The 27,201-nt window shown below is 40.0% G+C and overlaps 1 protein-coding gene across 8 annotated transcripts in view; it reads left to right on the forward strand.

The window, feature by feature from the left end:
• The window catches only part of sema6dl (sema domain, transmembrane domain (TM), and cytoplasmic domain, (semaphorin) 6D, like), a 476,052-nt gene that overhangs the window by 432,480 nt on the left and 16,371 nt on the right, over positions 1-27,201 (forward strand). For all 8 annotated transcript variants that reach the window (XM_039770332.1, XM_039770338.1, XM_039770333.1 and 5 more), the window contains 14 exons: positions 10,448-10,625; positions 12,775-12,886; positions 13,042-13,102; positions 13,248-13,310; positions 13,395-13,496; positions 15,801-15,891; positions 16,640-16,759; positions 22,079-22,167; positions 22,856-23,073; positions 23,192-23,323; positions 23,587-23,742; positions 23,839-24,012; positions 24,161-24,301; positions 24,402-24,479. In XM_039770332.1, coding sequence (XP_039626266.1) covers positions 10,514-10,625; positions 12,775-12,886; positions 13,042-13,102; positions 13,248-13,310; positions 13,395-13,496; positions 15,801-15,891; positions 16,640-16,759; positions 22,079-22,167; positions 22,856-23,073; positions 23,192-23,323; positions 23,587-23,742; positions 23,839-24,012; positions 24,161-24,301; positions 24,402-24,479 — 1,649 coding nt within the window. In that variant the 5' untranslated portion in view covers positions 10,448-10,513. The remainder of the gene's footprint in view (positions 1-10,447; positions 10,626-12,774; positions 12,887-13,041; positions 13,103-13,247; positions 13,311-13,394; positions 13,497-15,800; positions 15,892-16,639; positions 16,760-22,078; positions 22,168-22,855; positions 23,074-23,191; positions 23,324-23,586; positions 23,743-23,838; positions 24,013-24,160; positions 24,302-24,401; positions 24,480-27,201) is intronic.

Genomic DNA, 27,201 nt, shown 5'->3' on the forward strand with positions numbered 1-27,201 from the left:
ATGGATGGATGGATAAAGATTCTTTGTTTGCCCTTGGTTTTTATGTGGGTATTTGTAGAACTACATGATTTGGAAGTCTTTAATGGACTCCTAGTCCATGACACCTATCACCTGAAATCTGTCATTTGAAACGTTAAAAGTGTCACAAGACCCACAAATTCACACCTGCACTTCCACATCGGAACAAACAGACCCACCATGAAGACAGAGTAATGCTGCGGACCCCAGTACAGTGGGTGGGATTGGCGACTTTGATTGACAGATATTACGCCCTTAGACACACCCACAAGTCCTTGGCTGCTCAGGCTCATACGCACACTGTGACATGTACAATGACAATGGTTGTGTAAAAACAAAGCTTTAAATAGTGTCAACTTTCAAAGATGGGGAAAATAATCCAGCCTAACGCACTGTTTGCGATAAGAAGGTTCAACACAGCGACAGGTACTGGCAACCAATTCAAGCCATTATAAAACACACGCATCCTGATAATTACAAGTGTGAAACACAGCGGTTTAATTGCATCTCAAATCAGACAAGTGAATAGCTGACATGATGGACGTGATGTTATCCAGGTAGCTCTACTGCTTAATGAACACATGAGTTCAGATGGATATTTTGCCATTTACTGCAGATGAGTTTAAATACTTGGGATCAACAGTACAGAGTAATGGGGATTGTGGAAGAGAAGAGAAAAGGAGAGTGCAGGCAGGGTGGAATGGGTGGAGAAGAGTATCAGGAGTGATTTGTGACAGACGGATATCAGCAAGAGTGAAAGGGAAGGTCTACAGGACGGTAGTGAGACCAGCTATGTTATATGGGTTGGTGACGGTGGCACAGGAGACAGAGCTGGAGGTGGCAGAGTTAAAGATACTGAGATTGGCATTGGGTGTGACGAGGATGGATAGGATTGGAAATGAGGACATTAGAGGGTCAGCTCAAGTTGGACGGATCGGAGAAAAAGTCAAAAAGGCAAGATAGCGTTGGTTTGAACATGTGCAGAGGAGAGATGCTGGGTGTATTGGGAGAAGGATGTTAAGGGTAGAGCTGCCAGGGAAGAGGAGCAGAGGAAGGCCTAAGAGAAGGTTTATGGAAGTGGTGAGAGAAGACATGCAGGTGATGGGTGTGACAGAGCAAGATGAAGAGGAGAGGAAGATATGGAAGAAGATGATCTGCTGTGGCAACCCCTAACAGGAGCAGCCGAAAGAAGAAGAAGAATGCCGATGATTAATTATGAAACAAGTCGCCTGTTGTGGCATAATGCAGCAGGCCAAACTATGTAAAACATGACAGTCACAGTCCTTTGTCATCATTTGTGAAGTCAAGTTTGAGAAAAACAATTTTTTTTGGTTAATTTAATTCAAATGCAGTGGACAGTATAACCAATATGGTCAAACCAGCTTGTTAATAAGGCTAACATGAGATGCTTTTCCAGCACAGGAACCAGTGAGTTCCTGTACGGTGCAGGCCCTGAGCCACTTGTGGTACCCTTGGCCACTTTTGTGTGTTGCACTCCCAACACACCACAGGAACTGTGACCTTTATTCAAAATGCGTGGCGTGCAAAGAAGATCGACGCTCTATGAAGTGAGGCGCGCTCGAGAGATCATGGTGGCACTTAAAACATGGGATGGGAAAACGCCTTCTGCTGTATTAAAATCACTGTGTCGCTTTCTTGTAAGTTCAAAAGTGCAGGAACTTAACGGAATGACCAAAATTGCGTCTTCAATGGTTTTCCTTCCAAACACTATTAGCTGACTCCAGTTACCCAGTGCATTGCCGCTACACTCCTAACCCAAGGATCAACATCAGGAACCTCTGACTCCCCCCGGCCGGCCCATCACCACAGGCTTCTGGTTATTTTCAGTGTAGTAATTAAGCTGCCCACCCCCCTAGACTGTCATTTGCAAGTATGTGAAATAGTTTGGGGGGTTTAGGGACTCCTGTGTAAGTGTCTACAGACCCTGAACATATCCACTTGTTTATCTCGTTCTGCACATTTTATTTAACATCAGTAATTACTCGGTGTATTAAACTCTTATAAATGTATGACTGATAATAATATAAGTGGGTATCTGTCTCCTGACTTAAAGGATCAGCTCAGTATTTTTGAAATTCATGTTATTTCTTCACAAACATGCTACAGATGCATTTGCCATGCAAAATTGTGTTCTAAAGTTAAGCACTTTCTATGTAAATTTAAAAAAATATTTTTTAAGCAATGGAGAGTATGGAGCTTGAAGGAAAAACTTTAAAAACGTACCAAAAAACGTCCATTTTTCAAGCCAAAGGAACTGTCAAGTGTTGACCCGCACCTTCTGTTTTTCTAATTCATGTTTGTCATAACAAAAAGGGATCTGGAAAGAATCGCTTTATCACATATTCCTGGTACAGTTTTTCTCGTGGTAAGGATATGTTTTCTATACGCTGTTGCAAATTCTCACATAAATATTGAAGTGAATCAAAACAAAAAGCATTTACTGTGATTTGGTCTTTTGAGAGGAAACCGCGTCATGGGGGCTGAAAGGTTGCTGCGCAGGAACAACTGCATAGCTGGCATTGGTCTGTCAAAATGGCTGACTGTCATAATAGTGGTGTTTGTTTGTTAAAAAAACGATATGTGTAGGTTATTCTACCACGTGTGTGTAATCGCAAGTTGCAGGTCAATACTGGGCTTGGCTTGAAAAATGGACGTATTTGGCAAGTATTTAAGCTTTTCCTCAGTGCCCCATAGACTACAATGTAAAGTGCCAGTGTGGGTAAGATTTTTTTTTTAATTTATAGAAAGCCCTTAACTTTAGCACAGTTTCACATGGCAAATGCATATATAGCATGTTTGTGGAGAAATAACTTAGACTTGAAAAACAACAAACGTATCCTTTAATATGAGTGTTACATTTCCATGGGCCCCTTCTGGGTCTCGTTGTGAAGCACTTGAGCAATCTCAACTGAAATCTCAAGATGTATTTTGATCGGACACCACCGTCCTGGTACAGACAGAGAGCTGAGAGTGAGGTTCAGATTACCCTACTGTGGCGACGAGTTGTGCCACATCATATCACAGGTGACATGCCACAGTGACTCGCTTCACTCAGAATACGTCTAAACAGCTAAAGGAAATAATCCACACTTCAAACTGACCTCACTGTGTTCCAATTACTTGTTGGGTTTATTTTCACGCAGTGTTTGCCTCTATTTACTACAAGATTTCTTTGGATTGAATCGGGAAAAGCTAAAAACTGTGGATGGGCTTCAAGGTAGTGCACTGATTGACTCACAACTGCAGAGTCCTGGGTTCAAATCCCAGCTCAGTCGCTCCCTGCATGGAATGATAGATTTTCTTCCGATTTGTAACATTTTTTTCCCTTTGTGTTCTATGGATTTCTTTCACATCCCAAAGACATGGTGATTAGGTAGATGATATCAGATCTGTGTGAGTGGATGAGTGATTGAGGCTAGGAATACACGGGCCTTGCAGCCATGTGTGGTTGGGACAGGCTCCGCTACCCCTTCACGCTCTTCTCTGCACTCAGGATTGCTTGTGAAGGCCAATTTATGTTGAGATGGAATCGGAGTTGCTCTGCTAGAGTATTATTTGATAATAAATAAATCAGAATCTTGGTCACAATAAAGAGCTAAACATCTTCTACATAAGAACCAAAGAATTAACCTGACTTGGTATGAGTGAAAGTGTTGACAAAATCGAGCGTGCCCTGTGGTGGACTGCTGCCCCATCCAGATTATTCCCAGCATGTGCCTTTTGCCGGTTTTAGCTGCTGCTTACCCCATGCCATCTGTGTTGTGATGAGTGAGATCGGACCTAAAGTAAATGAATCAAGAATGACCTGCTAAAAGGGGGGGCAAAGTTTAGATGAGGAGTGCCACCAACAAGTATTATAGGAGGGAGTCGCATGGCAGCTGCTCCTTACCCGACCATGAAGCAGCAACAGGAGCCTGTGAGAGACAGGAAGTGGAAAACAAACATCACAAGCGGGGAGATGATGGACGCTAAATCTCTCTACTGTATTCACTCTGCCAGTAGATAATCAGTCGAGTACGGGGACATTCAAAGGTAATATGTGCGTGCGTTGTTCAGCGTATAATTCAATTAGTATCAGTGATTGATGGATAGATAGATAGATAGATAGATAGATAGATAGATAGATAGATATGAAAGGCACTATATAATAGATAGATAGATAGATAGAAAAGGCACTATATAATAGATAGATAGATTGATAGATAGATATAAAGGCACTATATAATAGATAGATAGATAGATAGATAGATAGATAGATAGATAGATAGTTGGTAGATAGATAGATATGAAAGGCACTATATAATAGATAGATAGATATATAGATAGATAGATAGAAAAGGCACCATATAATAGTTAGATAGATAGATATGAAAGGCACTATATAATAGATAGATAGATAGATAGATAGATAGATAGATAGATAGATAGATAGATAGATAGATAGATAGATAGATAGATAGATAGATAGAAAAGGCACTATAATAGATAGATAGATAGATAGATAGATAGATAGATTCATAGCATTCGTAGTCTGAACCACAGTCTGATTGTATGGGTGGTTACCTACCAGGTAACGCATGTGGTTGGTCTGAAACATTCGCCATGGGCCCTCTCAGTTGCGAGAAGCAGATCATAAATTGTTACATAGTTTACTGTCAAATAATGCAAAGAGTACGCGACACGTGTTTCGCCCTTATTTGGGCTCATCAGGCATACACACTCCACTGGACCCCTCATGGGGATCGAACCTCAGACGTTAGCATCAGAGGTGAAGCCCCTTTATGTTGCACCACGGCGTGTGGTTCGTTTATTTGACAGCCTGGAGATCAGAGTAATTATATTCATAGCATTTGTATATAGATAGACTCTAAAAAACGAACAAACAAGCCTTATTTGTTCCAAGAGGAATTAAAAATTTTACAGAGGTTCAAAAGTATAGAAATATTATAATAAACAATAACAACCGAGCCTCTCAGACACACACAAGAATTACAAAAAGTGAGATAAGACTTCACACTTGGCTAAAGATAAGAGATCACTCACAGTGAGGCATCATGAAGGCATGTTGCCGCAGGCATGAGGAGCTCCAGTCGTGATTTCTGACACTTGATTGAAGTGTCTAATTTAAAAAGTAAAGCATTTGACTTAGCATTCTCCTCTGAATATCCTCCTACACCTCTTAAACCCACAAACAACCAAATACCTTCTGATAAATAATACCAAATACCATTTTTTTTCAAAATGATTGTCTTGTACAACTTTTAAGCTGATGTCACATTACACAACTTCTAGTCAGATGAGATGCAAAGCAAGTGAAGATGCGGATGCTGCCACCCAAGTATGTCAGATTACACGACTTATAATCAGAGGGATGTGAACCTTGACAAGTGAAGATGCTGATCTCGTCAACTGAGAATGTCACTTTACACAACTTCTAGTCACATGGGATGATAGATTTGACAGGTGAAGTTGTTGATCTCATCACCTGAGGATGTCACAGTAGATGAGTTTTGGTTGGAGAGAATGTCAAACTTGACGACTAAAGACAATGTCCTTATCGAATGAGGATGTCACATTACACAACTTATAGTCAAAGGGGATGACAATTTGACAAGTGCTGCTGCTGATCTCTTCGAATAAGGATGTCATGTTATATGACTTCTAGTCGGAGGTGATGTCAAACTCGAGTGAAGATGCTGGTCTTGTCACTTGAGGGTATCACATTACACGACTTCTAGTCAAAGGGGATGACAAAGTTGACAAGTGAATTTGTTGATCTTGTCGAATGAGGATGTCACATTATATGACTTTTAGTTGGAGGGGATATCAAACTTGACGAGTGACAATGTTATTTTTGTCACTTGAGGATGCCACATTACATGACTTCTAGTCGGAGGGGATGTCAAACTTGATGAGTGAAGATGCTGATCTTGTAACCCACATATGTCAGATTACCTAAGTAGAAATCACAGGGTATGCCATACCAGATGAGTGTATGACGTCATTCCAGCACAGTTTCACATTTCCACTTTTGTCTGACAGCCAGTCATGTGCCGCCTGTTGGAGCTTGGGCCCTGCAAAAGTTGTATGTGCCACACATGCTCAGCCAGAATCGTGGCCCCTTTTCCCCCATTTGATTGTGGTACGTACAACAACATAACATCAGACAGACGAGTCCCTCCTGTTTGTCAGGTATAAAACACCGGCTCTCCTTGTTCTTCATAGCTGCTTTACATACATTGTACTTCATGGTGAGCGCTCATTGTTTGTCATCTCTCATGCACAGATGTCGCCTGTCCCTACGACTTAAGACAAAATCTTGTCAGGATGAGTGTCAGACTACACGACAGCCTTCGACCCGCTCAGTTAATGTAAATGAACTCTGTGACTGAACAATCGCTGTAAAAGTCGTGTAATGTGACATAGCTTAGCTGCACTCACGTTCCTAAAGCTCCTAACATACTAATGGCAGCTTTTTTCTTTACGGTGTTCATCGTGGCCTCATCTCATTACTCTGTTATTATTCTGCACCTCTGATTTGCCTTCTGAGTCACTTCACCATTGTTATATAAATTCAATGGTGAGTGTTTTGTAAGAATGCAATCTATGGAAAGCTCTCTCATTAGTACAGATATTATTAATTGGCTGGTAATTTTGCAGTCCTCACAGTAAGGGAGAGGATGGGTGACAGAAATATGGCTGTCAGAAATCCCACAGCACAGGGATAGAGAGAGGATCACTGACGTCAACGTTTTTCCAGAACCGGAATAAGTGCATATGCTGTGCTATCATAAATGACCACAAATGGGTTAAAATGATGTTTAAACTTATGTCAGGCTCTGAGGTATAAAGAACATAATTCTCTGAAAGCTCTGCTTGAATGCAGGGAGTACTTAGTCTCTGGCTCTGCATCATCTAATGCTACAATGTAATTTGTTTTCTAAAGTACTTATTCAGCCATGTCCACTGAAGCACTATAATTACAGACCTGATAGCAATGCTAATATTGGAAAAGAGCAAGATGGGAATCCAAGTGAGATCAAAGCTAAGTGGGGTTCGCATCCCTTTTCGTCACTTGCAGAGGACACAAAGGTTGCCTTGTCATTGATCAAGAGCTGTTAAGCGTTCATTTTTTATAATCTCGTGCTGCACAGTGTCGGAGAGAAAAAAAAAAAGAAGAAGAAGCCACCTATGAATTACGCTGTGTATCGCTATGAGGTCTGTCCATCTAAAGATTGTTAGAGAACGCTACGGGAATGTTCTTTATCTATCTGTGGAATGTTAGAGTCAGCCACAGAAATGTGTACATCGGTCTGGTACTTTGCCTTTTGTTATCCTCCATCTTGTGGATAGTCAAGTCTGTCGGCAGCAGATTACGGTCTGGTGAGACATTTAGTCTGCTAGAGTTAACTACACAGCCTTTAATGTCTACCTGTTTGAAACAGTTACAGGAATCACTCTAGTATAGTGCCTTCCATGTCAAGCTCTCAGATGTTAAAGTAAGTTACATAAAGGACTCTCTCTGCTGCAACATGACTGGTGTTCTAAATGAATCTTGGTAGTTAAATGTAAAATATATGCGGTTGTTATGAGCTAGCAGTGCTCCCCGTCTAAGATGGGTAGAAATCTAAGTAATCGACGTAGACCTCAGCATTAACATTTACACTGCACCCTGCAATGCACTCGTCTCAGTGTATGGGATTTGTAAAAGAAGTGTTAATGTTTGTGATGGGCCATCTTCTGGAATGACAAATGAAATGCACTTTTAACTAAAAAATGTTTGTGATGTGTCTTCTTTTGTAATGACAGAGAGATAGCCTGCAAACGAACGCACAGACAGACAATCACACATTATCCTATTACTACCTGTGTTACCCATCTGAGGTGGCTTGAAATCTAAGTAGGTAAACAATGTAGACCTCAGCATTAACATTTGCAGTGCACCATGCAATGCATACATCTCTGTTATGTGCCATTTGGTATGGGATTCGTAAAGACAGAGTTAATGTTTGTGATGTGCCATCTGTTGAAATAACAAATGTCATGCATATGTCTGTCTTATATGCCATTTGGTATGGGGTTCGTAAAAAGTGTTAATGTTTGTGATGCCCCCTCTGTTGAAATGACAAATGCAATGCATATATATCTCTGTTAAATGCTATTTGGTATAGGATTTGAAAAAAGCAATATTAATTTTTGTAATGTGCCCTCTGCTGGAATGATAAATGCAATATGTAGGTCTCTGTTATATGCTGTTGGTATGGAATTCTTAAACAGTGTTAATGTTTGTGATGTGCCATCTATTGGAATAACAAATGACAAGCATATGTCTCTGTTCTATGCCATTTGGTATAGAATTTGAAATAAGCAATATTAATTTTTGTAATGTGCCATCTGTTGGAATGACAAATGCCATGCATATGTCTCTGTTATATGCCATTTGTTATGAGATTCGTAAAAGCAGAGTTAATGTTTGTGATGTGAAATCTGTTGGAATGGCAAGTGTAATGTATTCTGTTACTAAAAACAGTTGGAGTGACAGAGGCATATCAACCGGACAGAAAAATAAGTGGATGTGTTTTCATTATTTTAATTTTGCATAATCAAGGTTCAAGGTTAACTTTATTTGTCATTCAAAACAACACACGGTCGTGCAAAGCAGAACGAAATGGCATCACCTGGCCTGATTATGGGCAAGAATAACAAGTAGAACAACAAGATTAAACAACAGAGCACTGTCAGCATATTGCACACATGAGTTATGAGTTATGCATTGCATTGCATTTAACAGGCTGATCATTGATGATTCTAATGGCTTGTGGGACAAAACTTTTATGAAATCTGACAGTTCTGTACCATAACTTTGCCAGGGGGCAGAAGGGCAAACAGTCCAGTGTCAGGCTGTATGTGGTCTCTGGCCTGTTTTGGAAGCGTTTGCTGTAGAGTTCCCACATGGGTAGGAGAAATGTCCCAAAGATTTGTTCAGCCGCTCTGCACCTGCTCTGCACATTTCAGTCCCCATGCCACACCGAAAGGCAGGTGGTCAATACACTCTCTGTGTTGCCCGTGTAGAAAGTGGTGAGGGTGGAACTTGGGGAGAGGTTTACGCTCCCTTGCTTCTGTCCTCTCCTGACTCGGGTGAGATGTGCGTTAGGTACAGGAGAGATCATTTGTCATCTCCACACCCAAGAACTTTGTGCTGGTGACTGTTATGGCGCTTTTCCACTGCATAGTACGGCACGACACGGTTCAGTTCAGCTCACTTTTGGGGGGTTTTCCACTGGGAACAGTACCTGGTCCTTTTTAGTACCACCTCAGCCGAGGTTCCAAGCGCCGAACCGCTACCAAAACGCGTGACGTGTAAACTCTGCTGGTCACTGATTGGCCGGAGAAAATCGTCATTACTGCGTCACTGAACTTGCGACACGAGACACAACAGACCCGCTAGATTTTTAGCACAGCCAGCGAAGGTTCTTACCCTTGTGCGTCGTCGAGCTAAAGTGTTGTCGTTGTCTGCGTGTTGTTGTAAAAGTTCCAAAACTCTCGTTGTTTTTTTTAGCTGTGTTTTCTTTGGCTGCCATCAGCCTCTTTTGAAACAAACTCCTTCGTCCTGCTGTTAAAAACATCCACATGCCGAGAATGAAGAACACCATTCCGTCGATATGCTCCATTGTTGTGTGTTTGTTTGTGGCGCCTTTACAATGATGTCACGACAGTAGTGGCGGCGCAACTATAACGACACATGAATAATCCTGCCCACTCTAAAGCGGTACTAAACTGCAGTCGAAACGCAAACCGAGCCGAACTGAGCCGAACCAAGGTGAGCTGTACTGAACCGTGCTGTGAAAAAGCGCCAATAGATGGAATGAGTGCTAACCTGGCATATGACTACTGGACATGAAGTTCTACCTCAGGATGCTGTGCAATGAGCCAGAATGCCATGCGGGTTACACTTTATGATCATATTGGAAATGTTTTCACAACAGTGAAGCAACTCGTTTTGTCATACTGAAGGAGTGAACAACTTCCATAATGAAATTTTAAGCAGAAATCCACTGCCTGCAGAGGACGTCCAATTTTATTTCATGAAACCCCTCATTCATTCATTCATTCATTCAGTTCTCTTTGTCAGATTTTTTTTTTTTTAACTTCTTTTTTTGCCCTTTCACAATGTTGTGGAAGTGGCAAAAGCAGAGTCCCCAATTACTGAGGCAGAAAGCTCTGAAAAGCTCAGCTAAAAATTTGCATGTGTCAACGCAGCCTGTAAAAGTGCTAATCAGGATTGTCAAACAATCCATGCGCCGTTCAGAGGAGAAAGCCTGGAAATAATGCAGTTCTGCACTGTAGCCTATTACAAGGAAAGCTTTGCTGTGGCACTCAACTGTTTCATTCTTTTGTTCTTTTACAGGTAACTTTGTGACAATCTTCTGAGCCAGAAAGTTCTTTTTTTTTTTTTTAACTTTCTGTGTCAACTATGGGGATGGGAATACAGCTGTTCCTTCTCCTGGCACTGTTGGTGGTAACACGGCTGCAGGCGGTTAGCTTTCCTGAAGATGATGAACCCATTGACACCATAGACTATCACTGTAAGTGTTATCCATAAATGGGCATACGCCGGAGTGGTCTTAACGTTACCAGGCTGCCCCGTGCCGACTGGAGCAGAAACACCATTCTGGGATCCTGTCCTTGTTTGGATGGTTTGCTTGCCTTCTCTTTCTTTCTTTCTTTTTCTTTTTTTCTTGTAAAATAAAATGAAATTTGGACTTTTATTAATTTCTTTTGCATAGAGAATTTCACACTGAGTGCTGAAATGAGGCACTACACAGACAAAGTGAGTTATTCCTACATTTCCATACTTAAGAAAACTTCATTATTAGTCCATTATTGCAGTGGTTCACAAGTTCAGTCCTGGGGACCCCCTGTGGCTGCAGGTTTTTATTCCAGTCAGGCTCACAATGAATCATTTTTATCTTTAAGTGACCTCACTGTTTAATTAGCTCTCACTTCTCTCTCTTTTTTTTTGCATTCAGAATTATTTTATTAGTGTTTGATGTACATTTTAGATAGATAGGTATGAAAGGTCACTGTATGACAAGATAGATAGATAGATAGATAGATAGATAGATAGATAGATAGATAGATAGATAGATAGATAGTGAAATGCACTATATGATAGATAGATAGATAGATAGATAGATAGATAGATAGATAGATAGATAGATAGATAGATAGATAGATATGAAAGGCACTATATAATAGATAGATAGATAGATAGAAAGATGTGAAAGGCACTTTATATTATTTGCAATCCACTTTTTTGTGAGTTTTGCTGTTCTGATTTTATCAGAATGCTGACGCACTCAATCCAAGCCACATGGACTGCCGTTAGCCACATAGTGGACTTCAGGACTTTGGAACCTTTAAAACTCGACTTGCTGTTAATTTGTGGTAATTAATTGAACAAAATCAGCAAGCTTTATTTGGCTGATTGGCCTGTTCTCGTCTAAATTTTTCTACTCTTCTAATGTTACCCGCTTGCATGCCTATTACTCAATATTGGTCACAAATAACTAGAAAATTAATTATCCATCCATCCATTATCCAACCCACAATATATTAACTACAGGGTCACGGGGGTCTGCTGGAGCCAATCCCAGCCAACGCAGGGCGCAAGGCAGGAAACAAACCTCGGGCAGGGCGCCAGCCCACCGCAGACAAGAAAATTATAAACTACAAAATAGTATAAATAAAAAGAGAATTCTCATGCACCTAAATTTGTCATTCATTCAGTAAACATTGAGCATAACCAGCTTGTAATTGGAAATTAATAGTTTGCTTAATTAACATTGGAGGTGAATTAAAAATCAAAATTGGTTGGGATGAAAACCTGCAGCTACAGGGGGTCTTCAGGGCTGAACATCAGAACCAGTGCATGATTACCACATGAAACAGACTGTCACTCTTGTACGTACCTACTGTATTTATTGGAGTTTACATTATATAGAGCCTTACATTCAGTGTGTTTTACGTGTGTGAGTGTGCATAAGGATGGTTATTCTTCTTCTCCTATAACATATACATAAACCTAAAACATAACAAACTTTCCTAACCAAAGTTTATTTCCTATTAATTAGTCTCAGATTCAAACCAATTTATTCATTTTTTTTGATTGCTTGAATATAAACTTTCCTTGGAGTACTAGGGTGTTGTACCGTGTTAGCCATTATGAATAATTCCATGTAGTGGCAGTACATTTCAGTACATTTCCTTGGACAATGTATTGTACTATTATTGTGGGTTAAGTTGTTCTCTGCTTATTCTGTAATTCAGGTAAGGAATACTGGAAATAATACAAAAAAAAAAACAAAACTTGATTGATTCTAAATATTTTTCCGTGGAGCAGACATCCCATCCAGGGTGGCTTGAGGCGTCTGCAAGTGCTCCACAGAAAGCGAATCTCCTGATTACGAGTGAAGCAGTGCAGACGCTGGAAGTCATTCCCTACATGCTCACAACATACAGAATCTTTCAGCTTCATATGGTGGAAAAAAAAAAAACAAAGAAAAGGTTGCTGATGCAGACAAATGCAGTCCTAACATTGTTTAATATGCATTACATTAAAGAAGGATTTAGTTTAAGCCATTAAACATGGCACATATACAGTTAATCAATATCATCTATTGATCCGTGAGCTCCATAATCCTAAATAATGCTGTAACTCATTTCTGCTTACAGATTCAAGGCAATATCCAGTATTTAGAGGACGCCCTTTGGGCAATGAATCTCAGCATCGGCTGGACTTTCAGCTGATGATGAAAATCCAAGACACACTGTTCATCGCTGGCAGGTAAATCTTTAAAAGGCTCCTAATTGTATTGGATTGGCAAACAACAGTGCGACAATATATACAAAGAATATCGATCCGGATGCAGATTTAAATCAAGCAGTATATTGAAAACCGTCCTTTTAGTTACTTTTGCTGTGCTGTTTGCCTCTGAACAGGGACCAGGTGTATTCTGTAAGCTTACAGGAGTCCCACAAGAATGAAATTGTCCCGTACAGGGTAAGTCGATAAAAACCTGCTTTTGTTATATTAAAGAAAAAAGAAAACAGAACTTGTAATAAAAAACTGAAGTGAATAGTATATGGAGACCATTAAGTGCTCAGACAAATTCCTCTAATTATTTTGGATCTCTGGGTGCTTACAGAAATTAACATGGAGATCAAGGCAGGCAGACAGAGAGAACTGTGCCATGAAAGGAAAACACAAGGCAAGTAACATTATTATTAGCCTGGCATTATATGGCATTATAAATATATGAAAGTCTACATTTTATTTATTTACTGTTTTTCAGGATGAATGCCACAATTTCATCAAAGTATTTGTTCCAAGGAATGATGACCTAGTGTTTATCTGTGGCACAAATGCCTTTAATCCGATGTGCCGCTATTACAGAGTGAGTGAGGCTTTTTCTTTCTTTTGGGTTTTTATTAAAAGGCCGGCAGTGCACACCAAAGAAGCCGCACATACGTTTGTTTAGGTCAATAGAAGACGGAGCATGAAAACTCCACAAATAGACAATGACTGGGCTGGGAATGAAACCCTTTGAGATTTGATGCTGTAGATTATAGTGTCAGGGTTAGGGCTAAGTTAGGTAGACTTTATTATCCCAGATAATAGGAAAAGTACAAAAACAAAGACACAACACGTGACAACCCGTGTTAACATATATACACACACCCAAGATTAGTACAGAGAAGAAATCACTACTTTTAACAGTATACTAAAGTAACACTTTAGAGTTTAGCATTTAGCAGCATCCCTACAAGTAACAGAATTCAAATGGCTAACTCTCTAGGAATAAAAGAGCTTTGGGAAATCACCCAGCAAAATGATCCCAGTGACGACAGTCATGTTGAACCTTGCAATGGTCGGCTTCTGGCTTAACGATTTCTGACACAGTACGTGAATGCCACACAAGTTGCTTCCCTGAGATGAATGCAGCACAAGACAGCAGTGCCAACAGCTGCACCACTGTGCCGCCCCTCTATTATTTCAGCCTTTTAAAGGCCAAGAATTTCACAGTGCAACCAGTGGCAGATCTACATTTTTAGGGCCCTGAAGCATGAAACCAGCCTGCGTAACCACTGTTTTCTAATTTAGTGGGGTTGTTCTACAACAGATCATGACAAATTGTTTTAAAAAGGTAACTGCTACATCTCAGATGTTGATTAAAATGGCTGTATTGGATCATCTTACATGTCAGAGTCACTGGTGTGAATAAGAATGCTCTATGCCTTATTGTTTTCAGGTTTTGGGGGGATAAAAGTTAGGGACATGTTATATACATGCAGGATGCATCATAAAATGATGAAATAAAACAGAAAAGACCACCGTCAATATCATGCTTTACTTTAGACAACTGTGGGAAATAAATTAAAAGTTAACGACATGTCCTCTACAATGACCGCAAGCAACAAAATTACACTTAACATAAATACTTTTGATAGAAATTTGAATTTCTGTCATAATTGTTATGGTTGTTTTAAGTTATTTTATATTAAACTAGCTTGAAGACAGATAATCGAATAATTTTAAAATGTGTGCTATCTCTTGCCCTAAGTAGGCCATCAGCGCCTTTTCTCGATATCCAAGTGTGTGTGGATCGCTCTTCATCGCTGCTCCATTTCTTGAGCACATTCCCATAAAGCCTGTTTCTTGGACTCCAAGGCATCTTTCTCGTCTGCTGTCCGGTTTTAAACTTGCCATCTTTGAAGACGACTCTCTCAGAGTGCCCCTTTTCTCCTCCTCGTGCGTCTCACACTCACTTCCTCTTTCATTGTGTCACCAAAGCCAAAACTGGCCAATCAGATTGCTCTGAGGGACTTGAAATACAGCCCTTAGTGTTTTATTATATAGTAGATATATTCTGAATTAAATACCCTTAATTTGAATATTGTTTATTTGAGGCTAGCCCACGTGATACTTTAATAACCTTTAAACTTTCAATTATTATTTAATATTGAATTGCATTGTATGATTATCTAACACTTTAGTTTAGGTACTGCAAAAATGAATCTATTACTTATTTACTCTTATGTAACCAGACCTTAACAAAGGCTTCTTTTAGTCCTAATTATAGATATAAGGCATCAGTAGATCGCTTATTCATCTCTGTAGTATGGCCTTTGATATTCTGTTAAAATACTTATAAATATAAATGATTCAGGGGGTGTTATACTTAGATACGCAATATCAAGGCACTTCTTGCTGTTCAAGAGTGAACTTATTTTAGTAGGTCACATTGCACAGATGAACAGCCACTTCACTGATGCACTGTAAGCGTCATTAGCACCAAAAGAAGCCTTTGTTAAGGTTTTGTTATAAAAGAGATAAATGAGTAATAGATGTATTTTTGCAGTACCTAAACTAAAGTGTTGCCAATTATTAATGTGATTCTTTTTATAAGCCCCTTTTCATATAGTGCACACCCAAAATGTTTAAGCAATGAGAGCTAAAGTCGCTTGTGTGGCCCCTCTTGGATTAGGGGCCCTAAAGTTAAAGCTTCATTAATTTCACAGTAGTTCTGCCCCAAAAGTGGAACTTCTTAACATCCACAAGCACAGTCGCCCCACCACACTTCAAAAAATCCTCTGGACTTATTTTGGCAAACAGAATATTCATTTGAAGTTTTTGTACTGAATGGCCCTTTTGTTTATACAAATGCCTGTGCCTAAGCTTTTGCCTTTCTATTGCTCAGTTGGACAACTTGGAATATGATGGTGAAGAAATCAGCGGCCTGGCGAGGTGCCCGTTTGATGCTAGACAGACCAACGTTGCCCTCTTTGCGGGTAAGAAAACTTAAGACTTGCAAGTCAATTTGATTAATGTTTCTTTAACTGGATGGGGAGCGAGAGATTTGGAAAGGAAATAGGAAGGCATACTTAGTGCCAAGCTTTATCAGAAACATTATTAATCATAATTTTTATTAATAGGAGCTACACGGCAGTGTCCATAGCAACTGAGTTCCTGGGATGTCACTGTTTATTACATACAGATGCGTTTTTAATCTAACCTAGTTATTACCTGAATCACGGGCCATTGTCCAAAATAAATGTACTGTTGCACAGAAGGCAGCTCCGACCCTGGAGAATTGGGTGCTGGACTGTAAAGCATGAGGGTGGCGGCTCAGTCCTCATTGCTGATTCACTGGGTGTTCACTTATTTACTTTACCTGCAAGTAGATAGAAAGAGAAAATACGAAAGATGACCTTCTTTACTTGAAGTATGTGCTGGGCCGGTACTCAGTTTGGGCAAATGTACTATAAAAGTAGCTTGTTTTTTAACCACAAAATGCTGCCTATTAAATAAGCGTTCACTAAGACACGGTGGCTATGATAAAGGCAGTGTGAACCTGGAGGTTAATGAGTTTTACTGTAAAGCACATGGCTGCTAATTGAAGCCCCACCACTGACGTTTAGCTGGTGCTGACATTCTAAAATATCTATGAAGGTAACAGCACAGTATTTCTGTATGTGTAAAGTAACAGGGGACGGGTGTTTGCCCTGTAATGAAGTGTGTTGTTGTTTGTCCACTCAGAGGGTAAGCTGTACTCAGCCACTGTGGCAGATTTCCTGGCAAGTGATGCCGTCATATACCGCAGCATGGGAGACGGATCTGCGCTCAGGACAATAAAATACGACTCCAAGTGGCTGAAAGGTAAGAGATCTTTATCTGACCAGGTCATACTGATCTTTCTTTTTATAAAAATTGAGGCGCTCCAAAGGGACCAGCCAGGTCTAATAATACTGGCTTCCCACTATAAACAATGAAGGGCCACCCCACCTTATGGCTCCAAATGGGCTTTGCATGGCACTGAATGTATGAAAGTGGCACTTCAAGCTAGAGTGATTGAACTAAAACCACTGTCATGGCTTCATTGTCTAAAGTTTATAAAGATTCAGTATTTCTCATTGCACATTATCGATAAAGCACCACAATGACTCTATATCTATCGTGTTTAGATGCAGCAAACAGTTTTAGCTTTAGACTTTAAATCTCGATCGGGTGCTTAAACAACCTTTCTGTTGAAATTTGAACTTCAATTAGCCACCGACCCTCCAAACCCAACAGCTGACAATCTTTTCATCACTTGAGTTGGAATCTGCTGTCTGGGAAAGCAACTTTAGCAACCTGATAATGTGAAATGAGTTTAAAAAACACATTTTATGTACACAGCAAGTAGTGTAAAGACATTCTGTTATGTTTTTGAATACGTAATAATCATAAGTGTGATAAACTCTTTTATAAAGTGAGCAGAAGATTTTAAAATCCTCCAACTTTTAAACCAGCTAACCAAGTATTTAAAAATCACCTGAATGTTATACCATGTAGACATTTTCTTACTTGTTTACTCCCCACATTTCCATCCCAGACCAAATAAAGGAAACAGAAATTCTTGCAGTGTACTTTACATAATTAGTTTCCGGACACTGGGTACTCAGGTTTCCAGATGCTGTTTAAGAAAGGATCCAAAGGAAAAAGCAATTAAGTCGGTAAGCCTAACTTGCAGAACCTGTTCATGCTGCTCTCAGGTCTTGATCCATCGGTAAGGCCAACGACTCTTTCCCTCGTGCTTCACTGCTCTCTCATTTAGACCTCCGAACCTCCAGGACATTGGAAAACCACTTTAGTTGATGTGTAATGTGTACTGCTGGCATTCTGTATAAACAGATTTATAGACGTAGCCTCACAAAGAAGCGTCAAGAGAGAAGTCGTACACGGATTAGGGAGACATATGGGGAGTACTGAATGTTTGCACCACTCTTTTAGGCTTGAAATAAAAAGGCATGGCATTGTGGGGTAGTAGTTAAGGCTTTGGACTTCAAACCCAGAGGTTATGGGTTCAAATCCCGCTACTGACACTGTGTGACGACCAGGAAGTCACTTGACCTGCCTGTGCCCCAATTGGGAAAACAAAAGAAATGGAACCAATTATATCAGGAATGTTGTAAGTCACCTTGGACAAAGGTGTCAGCCAAATAATTAAATGTAACGAATTACAAGCAGCAAGAATTCTAGGTGAGCTGTGGGCACATCATTGGTTTAAACCTAGAAAACCACATGCTATACAGTGATTACCAAACTTTTCTGTGCCCCACACCCCTAGAAAATGTTTGATTTATGTTTGCACCCATTACATAAATGATATCACATTTGAAGATGATGATATCATATTTCTCATTTTTGAACCACACATTGAATTACATAGAGTACTGCGGGTGACAAAAATGAACTGAAAAAACAAATAAGCTTTTAACTTAGTGCATAAAATTTAAATATGAATTGAGAGATTTACCTTTATAAATCTCAATAATGTTGTAATTGTGTCCCTGTGAAGCTTAGACACTCACTTGACGAACCGGCAATTAAGGTATATTCTGCAAAGCATCAAGTGCTGTCAAGAAATGACACATGATCAATAATCGAGGGGTTTGGGCGATTGGAGACCTCCATGAGGCATTGAGTGCCAGCAACTTTTGCCCCCCTATAACACCTGCACTGTAGTTCAAAACTACATGGGCTGCACAGTTCAAATTGCTGCGCTGCTGTCTGGATTGCCAGCAGGAGAGATGGGCTGAGTGTAAGCAGCAGGTGTTGCATCCAATTCAGTGCCCCTTGTCTCCACCACTGCCAAAAATGTCAATCAGACCTTGAAAGTAGTGACGTTTCATGATAAGAGCTTGCATAGAGATCAATGCCAGACCTCACCCTTCTCTATGGATCATTGCAAAATCCAAATTCAGTTAGTTCTCTTAAAAAAAAGTTATTTTTGCCCACAGAAAGAAAGCCAAGTGCACGCACATTTCTGCAGCTCATTCATAAGTAATAATTGTGAGTGCAATGCTTGTTTATTTTCATATCATAGAACAGGAGCAACAACTAAAAAAATGACCTACAAATGACGGCACACTGCAAGACTCCGAGTGCACCACCATAAAGATGGACAACTCAACTCTCATATTTGGCGATTTACGGTGCAGCCTTCCTCTTTGTCGCACCCCCTGAAATGCCATCTCACACACCCTGGCAAGTGGGTTGAGAACCTCTGGTCTAAATTGCGAAATGTTTAAAATGGAGTGTCATCATCTGTTTTTAATTTATATAAATGCATCAGATAAAAATGTATTAGCAAGCTGGCTATGTTTACAGAAACCACAAATAAGCAGATATTACAGATTATTATGATTAGGTATTAAAGATTCCATAATCATTACAGATAGTTTTAAATTGATCATTCATTTGTTAAATTCACCTATTTAAATACATTGTCGTGGGTGGACAGAATCCAAATTTAGGCATTATGACATTTAGCATAATGAAATGTGAATCTGCATACAGGAAGAAAAGCATATAAGAGCATAAGAATGTCAGGGAGCTAATTTAAAAACTTTGACAAAATAAGAGCTGATACAGGAAAAGCGGAGGTGCAAATGACAGACTATGTGTGCCGCACTGATAGCTGCCAAACTGTGATGCACACTCCTCCAGTTTGTATATTAAACATAGAAGGGGGGCATCAAGATAATTATGGAAGAATTGGGTTTTACTGTATGTCCTTGTAAGAGTTAGGGAAACACCCTGATGACAAAAGTGGACTTGTCTTTATAAAAGTGGCGTAAGTGGAGTAATACACACCAGCATTGAGGTATGTGGTACTTCTGATGTTAATTTTTGGCATCCAAGAGAAAATTATAATAGGTGCATGGGTAGAATCATAACTATCATGAAGGAATATGTATTGTTTTGGTAATTAGCAGTGCTTTTATGACCATTACAAATATAATAAACACATCAAGAGGACTGAAGGCACAGAAGGCCAGAAAAGTATGTGAGGAATATCCAGGATATGCACGAGGCATTGAGGACTTGAGTTCCAAGCAGTTGTTGGGGTAACAGACAAGATCTCAGTCCGAGGAGGTCTGCACCAGGGGTCTTCTTACAGTCCTTACCTCTTTGATCTGGTGGTGGATATGTTGAGTCCTGTAATAGAAGACCAGACCCACATGGGGCAGGCTCTTTACTGATGACTTTGTGGTGTGTGGCACCAGAAAAGAGGAAGTGAAGTGGAATTTGGAAAATGGAGAAGGGCTTTGCAAAAATAGAGGATTGAAGATAAATAAGAAGCTGAGGTTTAATGACGATCAGGATTCAGAAGTTAGCCTGCAAAGAGAGCTATTGAAAAGAGAGGGTACATTTACAGTAAATATCTAGGATCAGTGGTAGCACAAGAGGGAAAACTAGATGCAGAATTCAATTGTGCAGAGCAGTGTTATTTTATTTTGTATCCGATACATCTCCTGTTTTCAGTGGGCATGTTCTTAGAAGATGTTACAGAATAACGGGTCAGCAATGAATGCCATTTTGTAATCCAAGATCGCGGATAATACAAACCTTTAATGAAAACTTTGCTTTCTAAAAATATTTCTCTGGTTTACAACTCTTGATTTGTACTTTCAACTTCAGGATTTGCTTATTGTTTTGATTTTGGCATTTCTGATCCTTTCGTTCCTTTTTTTTTTTCAACCCTTGCTTTGTTTCTTGACTCCCACTCATCTTCTGGTCATTGTATTTTTTCCTGCTAGTCCTTGTTAGTGTAACAGTATTGAGTCTGTTTGTTTTTGCCTTGTTTTTGTTCTTGTTTGGTTTCTTTGGTTTTGACCCTGCATTCGTATTAAGGTACTGCCTTCTGATTTTTGGATTTAGTTGGTAGTTTTTACTAATTTTGTTACTGCCTTGCTTCTTTTTTAGTTTTGATTAAAAACTTTTAAGTTAATTGAGAGGTTACACACGTTCCTTCTCCTCCTTTTTGTGAGCATTTATGAGACTTTTATTATTTAAAAGCCCCATTTTGGGCCTGTGTAGGCCAAAGCCTACCTTTTAAGACTTTATTTAATAATTTTATTTCAAGAAAGTAACATAGTATACAATCAATCAAATACAATTTGCAGAACTTCTGCAACAAATAACATCAAAATCTAATAAACTAGAATTCAAACCCACCTTTGAGTAGAGGCTAAGTTACCTATGGTGATACCTAATCCAAGAGCAGGTGTGGCCTTATTGTTTTTAGGGGACTACTCCCATTTTTCTGTTTTATTGTGGCAGATATCATACCTGATCCAAACTTTTAAAGGGCATAAGTTAATTAAGGTGGACGGCTCTAAAATGGTGCATTGGGTAGCTTTGCTGTCTCACAGCTCATGCACCCAAATTCAGTTCCAAAGTCAAGTTGTGCGTATGCAGACTCTTCACGGTTTGCATATATTATATTTTGAGGATCCTCTGTAGAGTTTAGTTTCTTTTAACTGCACAGAGATTTTAATATTAGATAGATAGATGAATAGTGACTCCTTTTTAAAAAAAACTTTATAAGGGAGATACAAAAGGCACTATATAGTATATAGAAAAGCACTATATGACAGACAGACAGACAGACAGACAGACAGACAGACAGACAGATAGATAGATAGATAGATAGATAGATAGATAGATAGATAGATAGATAGATAGATAGATAGATATGAAAGGCACTATATGATAGATAGATAGATAGACAGACAGACAGACAGATAGAACTTCACTTCTTAGGTTTATGGGTAACTCTACACTGACTAGCTATAAGTATGCAAGTCATTGCAGAGTCAGTTCTCATTTTTATCCTTCAGCCTCAGAATGTAGAAGGCAGTTTCAGTTAATGGGCGAATACATAAAGCTGGTATACAGTAAGCTGTTCTCCCAAAGCTAGGGGGCACAAACGGAAGCTGGCTAAAGATGAATTTCACAGAAACGTTAGAAATAGTTGTTCGCACAGAGGGCTTGCACATACTTGAAATGAAGTTACCTAGTAGTGTATCTAAAATTAGAACCTTGTGAACCTTCAGATCCCAAAATGATATCACAGACAGATTTTATGAATAAGAATTAACAAGCTATGCAGTGTCCCTTCAATTTTTTCATGTTTTTGATTTTTTCCAGAGCCACACTTCCTGCATGCAGTGGAATATGGAAACTATGTATATTTCTTCTTCAGAGAAATTGCCATTGAGCACACCAATCTAGGGAAGGTATGTTTAAAAACAAAACAAAAAAAAACAAGTACCCTAAAAATGCCCCCTTTTTCTTCCTTTCATGTGTAATGTGTGCATTTATCATCCATGGCTGAACTTGAAAGCTTTTTGTGGCTTCATATTTTGTCTACTGCTGCCTCCCTGAAGGAATTTTACTTGCAGTCTGCTTGTCTCTAAACTCATCTGAGATTTATCAACACTTGGATGCCCCCACCCATCACCCCTCCACCAACCTCATTCCCCACCCGAAAGGTTTTAAGCGCTCTCCCTAAAGCCGCCAGTTAATAAATATTTCAGTCACACTAATGCAGTGCGTGATACCTGGGCTACACAGAAGATTTGCCATAGTAAATTATTAAGCTTCATACTCATGCCTAATTAAAGACTTTAAATCTCACAATTTTGTGTGTGTTTGCTTGTTTTTTTGGTTATTTACTAGGCCCCCAACAAAAAAAAAAAATAAAAAACACACTTTTGATTTTACAAAGTGTTTCGTAAAACCGCCCAATGCTTCCATTTTCCATTTCCAAAAGACTAAGTGGCTCAACAGAAACCTGTGAAGTGCAAGTCTGTTTTACATTGCCTTGTGTACGCGTAGAATGGATTTGTAATTTATAATTTAAGCCACAAGCATGTTTATCTGAGAGCTGAATTTTCATGAATTTTTGTTCAACTATTATTTCAGGCAGTCTATTCCCGAGTAGCACGCATTTGTAAAAATGACATAGGTGGGTCGCAGCGAGTACTGGAAAAACACTGGACTTCGTTCCTGAAAGCCCGTCTGAACTGCTCGGTCCCTGGAGATTCGTTTTTCTACTTTGACGTCTTGCAGTCCATCACGGACATCATTGATATTAACGGCGCTCCAACTGTGGTTGGAGTGTTCACCACACAACTCAACAGGTGGGCAACGTGCCGAGCTAATATGGCTGGCGTTGCCAGTTCCATTTGCCAGTAACATGGCTAGTGTTGCCAGTTCCATTTTTGCATCCCTCGATTATCGTTGCTCTGTCTTTTGCAGCATTCCTGGATCGGCTGTGTGTGCCTTCAGTATGAACGACATTGAAAAAGTGTTCAGCAGTAGATTCAAAGAGCAAAAGACTCCCGACTCTGTTTGGACTGCTGTTCCTGAAGACAAAGTGCCAAAGCCGAGGTAGATATTCCTGAGATGTGACACAGTATCGTTGCTAATCTAAATAATTAATTTGCAATCATTAGGCATGATGCATATTTAAACTTGCATTTTACAATGCATGCCATATGCTCTGCTGCATTTGTTTGCAGACCTGGGGTCTATTTTCAACATTGGGATAATCGGTTTTAATAAACGACTGACCTATTGTCCCCCTAAGCAACGTAGGCCACCCCACCCCCAATCGGAGTTCAAGTAATAAAACTCTATTGTGTTTCTTTTAGGCCTGGCTGCTGTGCAGGGCATGGTCTGGCAGAGACTTACAAAACCTCTATTGAGTTTCCTGATGAAACCCTAGCCTTCATCAAATCCCACCCTTTGATGGATTCTGCCATTCCTTCAGTCCGAGAGGAGCCCTGGTTCACAAAGACTCGTGTCAGGTACTGCGTCTTGTTGAAGCAAAGGGCTTCTCTGATCTCCCTCCTATCACACCAGTCATCGAGACAATTAACAATATGCTTTTCTGTTGCCCGTAGGTACAGGCTCACCGCCATCACAGTGGACAATTCAGCAGGCCCTTATCAGAACTACACCGTCATGTTTATCGGCTCTGAAGCTGGCATAGTCCTCAAAGTTCTGGCAAAGACTGCGTCCTTTTCGTTGAACGACAGTGTTTTCCTGGAAGCAATTGACGCCTTTAACCCTGCAAAGTACGTTATGTTTTCTTCGCCACTTGTTGAACAATGTGAAAAAATGTTGTACTTGTTTAATTAAATCCATTTTCTTTTACTTCCACGTGGACGGAATAACTCTGGTGTCAATTGGTTTAATAGCTATTTTTTTTTGATTTGACACCAGGTGTATATCAAACAGCGAGGATGACCGCAGGATCATGTCGCTGCAGCTGGACAAAGAAAACCACGCTTTGTTTGTTGCCTTTTCTAGCTGTGTCATCAGGATGCCACTAAGTCGATGTGAACGCCACGGCTCTTGTCAGAAGTGAGTGCCCTTTGGTTGAGTTTTTGTGCCTAATGAAAATGAGTCTGTGTCTACTATTACTCCTACAATGAATACTTCTCTTTAATTTCCTCCTGGACAGGTCTTGTATTGCATGTCGTGATCCATACTGCGGATGGATGATAAACGGCTCATGTGAAAAAGTACCTGTTGGAGCATTGTAAGCATATTTACTTTTTCTATGTATCTATTTTATTGTATTTTTAAAAGCCTGAATATTACAATGGCATACTGGTCAGTCAAATAAGTAATAATAACTTAACAGATACAGCCATTTTTTCCAAATGAATACAATGCAAGTATTCTTTTTTGTAAATGGAGTTTCTGTTTCTCACCATTATATTTTAAAAATCATAATCATATTATAGGGATGAAGTTAGCACTAGTTTTAGATATCAATCACTGCGTTTACATGTGCTTTATTAACAGGAACATGGTTTGTAAAGTGCCAAGTGAACCCTTATTCTGGTTAGTGAAACTGGATTAATAGTTTCTGGGAAATCAGGTTAACACACGTAGATTTCTCGGCAACTCCATGTCAACCCTTAACCAGGTTATAATTAAGGATTTTGTCATTTGCGCATGTCCATTGCAATCTGTTCGCCTGCTTAGCTTCACACACACGTTCGGCAGCCACACGGTACATTTGCAAAGACAAATGCTTGGGACAATCAGATTATTTATCCTCCTTGCTAAAATGCAGCCATGACTCAGTAAGCAACGTTTTAACGACAGAGCTTCTTTAGAGATACAATAAATGAAATTGAATAGCATCAAAACGCCGTCATAACCGGATGTATTATGCCATTAATACTGCTGTTAATGTAATATTATTACTGCATTTCAATAATTATTATTCATTTATGTGATGTACAGTATGTATCATGCTAATGTGAGGTTAATTTACTAGAAGTTAGGTTAGCTTATGTCAGGTCAGGTGTATACTTGACGCATCGTCGTGGCAAAAGTGATGCAAAGGTATGTCTTCCGATGCTTCTGAGAACATCATCAGTGATGTTACCTGGGTCATCGAGTGTTTCGAGTCTTTTAGCATTAGGCACACATGCCCAGGTGACCCAGTCATGGTTGGTCAGGCCAGGACTTGTAGTCATGGAGCACTTGATTCTCCCCATTGGCCTCTTCTCTTGATGTAAAGCCATCAAGAGGCTGTTTCTACTGCTCCCGTGATGCTCTTAATGACTCTCTTCCTCCTTTCTTTGGTGATGCTAAGTGCACTGAAGGCTCTATAGAGTGGTTGGCCTGCAAAGACCCTGCATCCAACCTCGATGGACTGTGCCTTCCAGCCATGATTACAGCAGTCCAATACATACTTGGCCCTCTTTCTCTTGAGGTCCTTCTTCCATGGAGCTACAACATCCAAAAGAATGTTGCTCTTCGATGCTTCTAAGACAAGAAGTTGAGGTGACGAGTTCTCTAAATCCACAGAGAGCTGTCAGTCCCAAGCAGTGGCCAGGACTCCCACTGGCTTCTTATTTCTTGCTCAGCTTTCACTGAGTTGCACGTGTTCATCTGCAAGGTTAGATGTTCCCTTTGTCTGCTCTTAATTTCCATGCAGATATCTTCTGCAATGGGTTTCAGCACCTGATTGTGCCACCTGGTGTACCAACCTTGCTTTACAGCCTTTTGGCTTCAGCTCAAGATGTGCTCCAGTGGTCATCTGCGTGGATAAACTGGAGACTCCACTGTGCCCCAGTTAAAAGAGTCCAGTGAAACATTTACTTGCATATGCTACTCAACATGCAACATGTTGCCTTCCTCTGGTGCCATGATCAGCGAGAACTACCACCTTACTTCTGTCTGTGGGATGCAGTCAAAATGAAATGGACTTTGTATGTTGACCTACAAAAAGACAATAATGGCAGAGAAAACGGTACCAGGGTGTTAGTATGTTTTCCAACCATCAGCTTAGTGAATCATGCGCACTTAAGATACTTAAGATCATTTTACGGAAGATGGTGAATCATTATCAGTGAATTATGGAGAGGATGCTTTTCATGTCTCTGAGAAAAAGATGACTGGCATTGTTGAACACAGAAAGAACTGCATGCTTGATGTAAAACTTGCCAAAGATGTTTAAAAAGTCTTGAGACACTCCAACTCATGCTTGGTGGGTTATAATAGACAACTTCGGTCCACATTCCCCCCTCCAGGCCCTTCCAATATAAGTGCCTTCATATCTAAAGTGCATGCTGGGAAGTCAAATAAAGCCCATGTCACATTAGACGACCTTTAAACCAATTTTCAGCCATTATTTACATAATCTTAGCCAATTGGAGGCAGTCGGCAGTGCGTTGCCATGAAGGCAGTCATCTAATGTGACATACCCAAGTAGTCTGTGATTGGCTACAATAAAATCAAACAGATTTTTTTTAGCTGGAGGAGCAGGCTTTATACACAGGAGAACAGACAATCAATGAATGCTCACCTGGAAGTACAATGCGTAGAATGTTGTGACGAGGAATAAGAAACCTCACAAATACAAGAGAGGCTCATCTGTGTGATATTTTGTGTTTTATATACTGAAATAAAATGGAAAAAAGAAACAGAGGACTAAGATTGTGGCTGAACGCAGCACAGCAATGACCCTTCACACAGTGCTGGTACAGCATCAGGCATCATGGGGGTTGTGGATGTTACTAACAGAAGAGAAGCTCGCCTGTCTAATATCTCGAATTTTACACACCATGACAAAGCTGTGAAAAAAGAAATCAATGGTAGAGATTGCTGCTGGAATCGCCACGGCTTAACATGAAGATAGAGCATGTGCTGTGTCAGGCAGCATGTGTTGACTGTGAGGAAAAGGAGTGAGCACAACTATGCTACTCAGTCAATAAATATGACATGGGCTGCGATTTTTAGTC

The sequence above is a fragment of the Polypterus senegalus genome, chromosome 12 (assembly GCF_016835505.1).
Source record: "Polypterus senegalus isolate Bchr_013 chromosome 12, ASM1683550v1, whole genome shotgun sequence".
NCBI classification, from domain to species: domain Eukaryota; kingdom Metazoa; phylum Chordata; class Cladistia; order Polypteriformes; family Polypteridae; genus Polypterus; species Polypterus senegalus.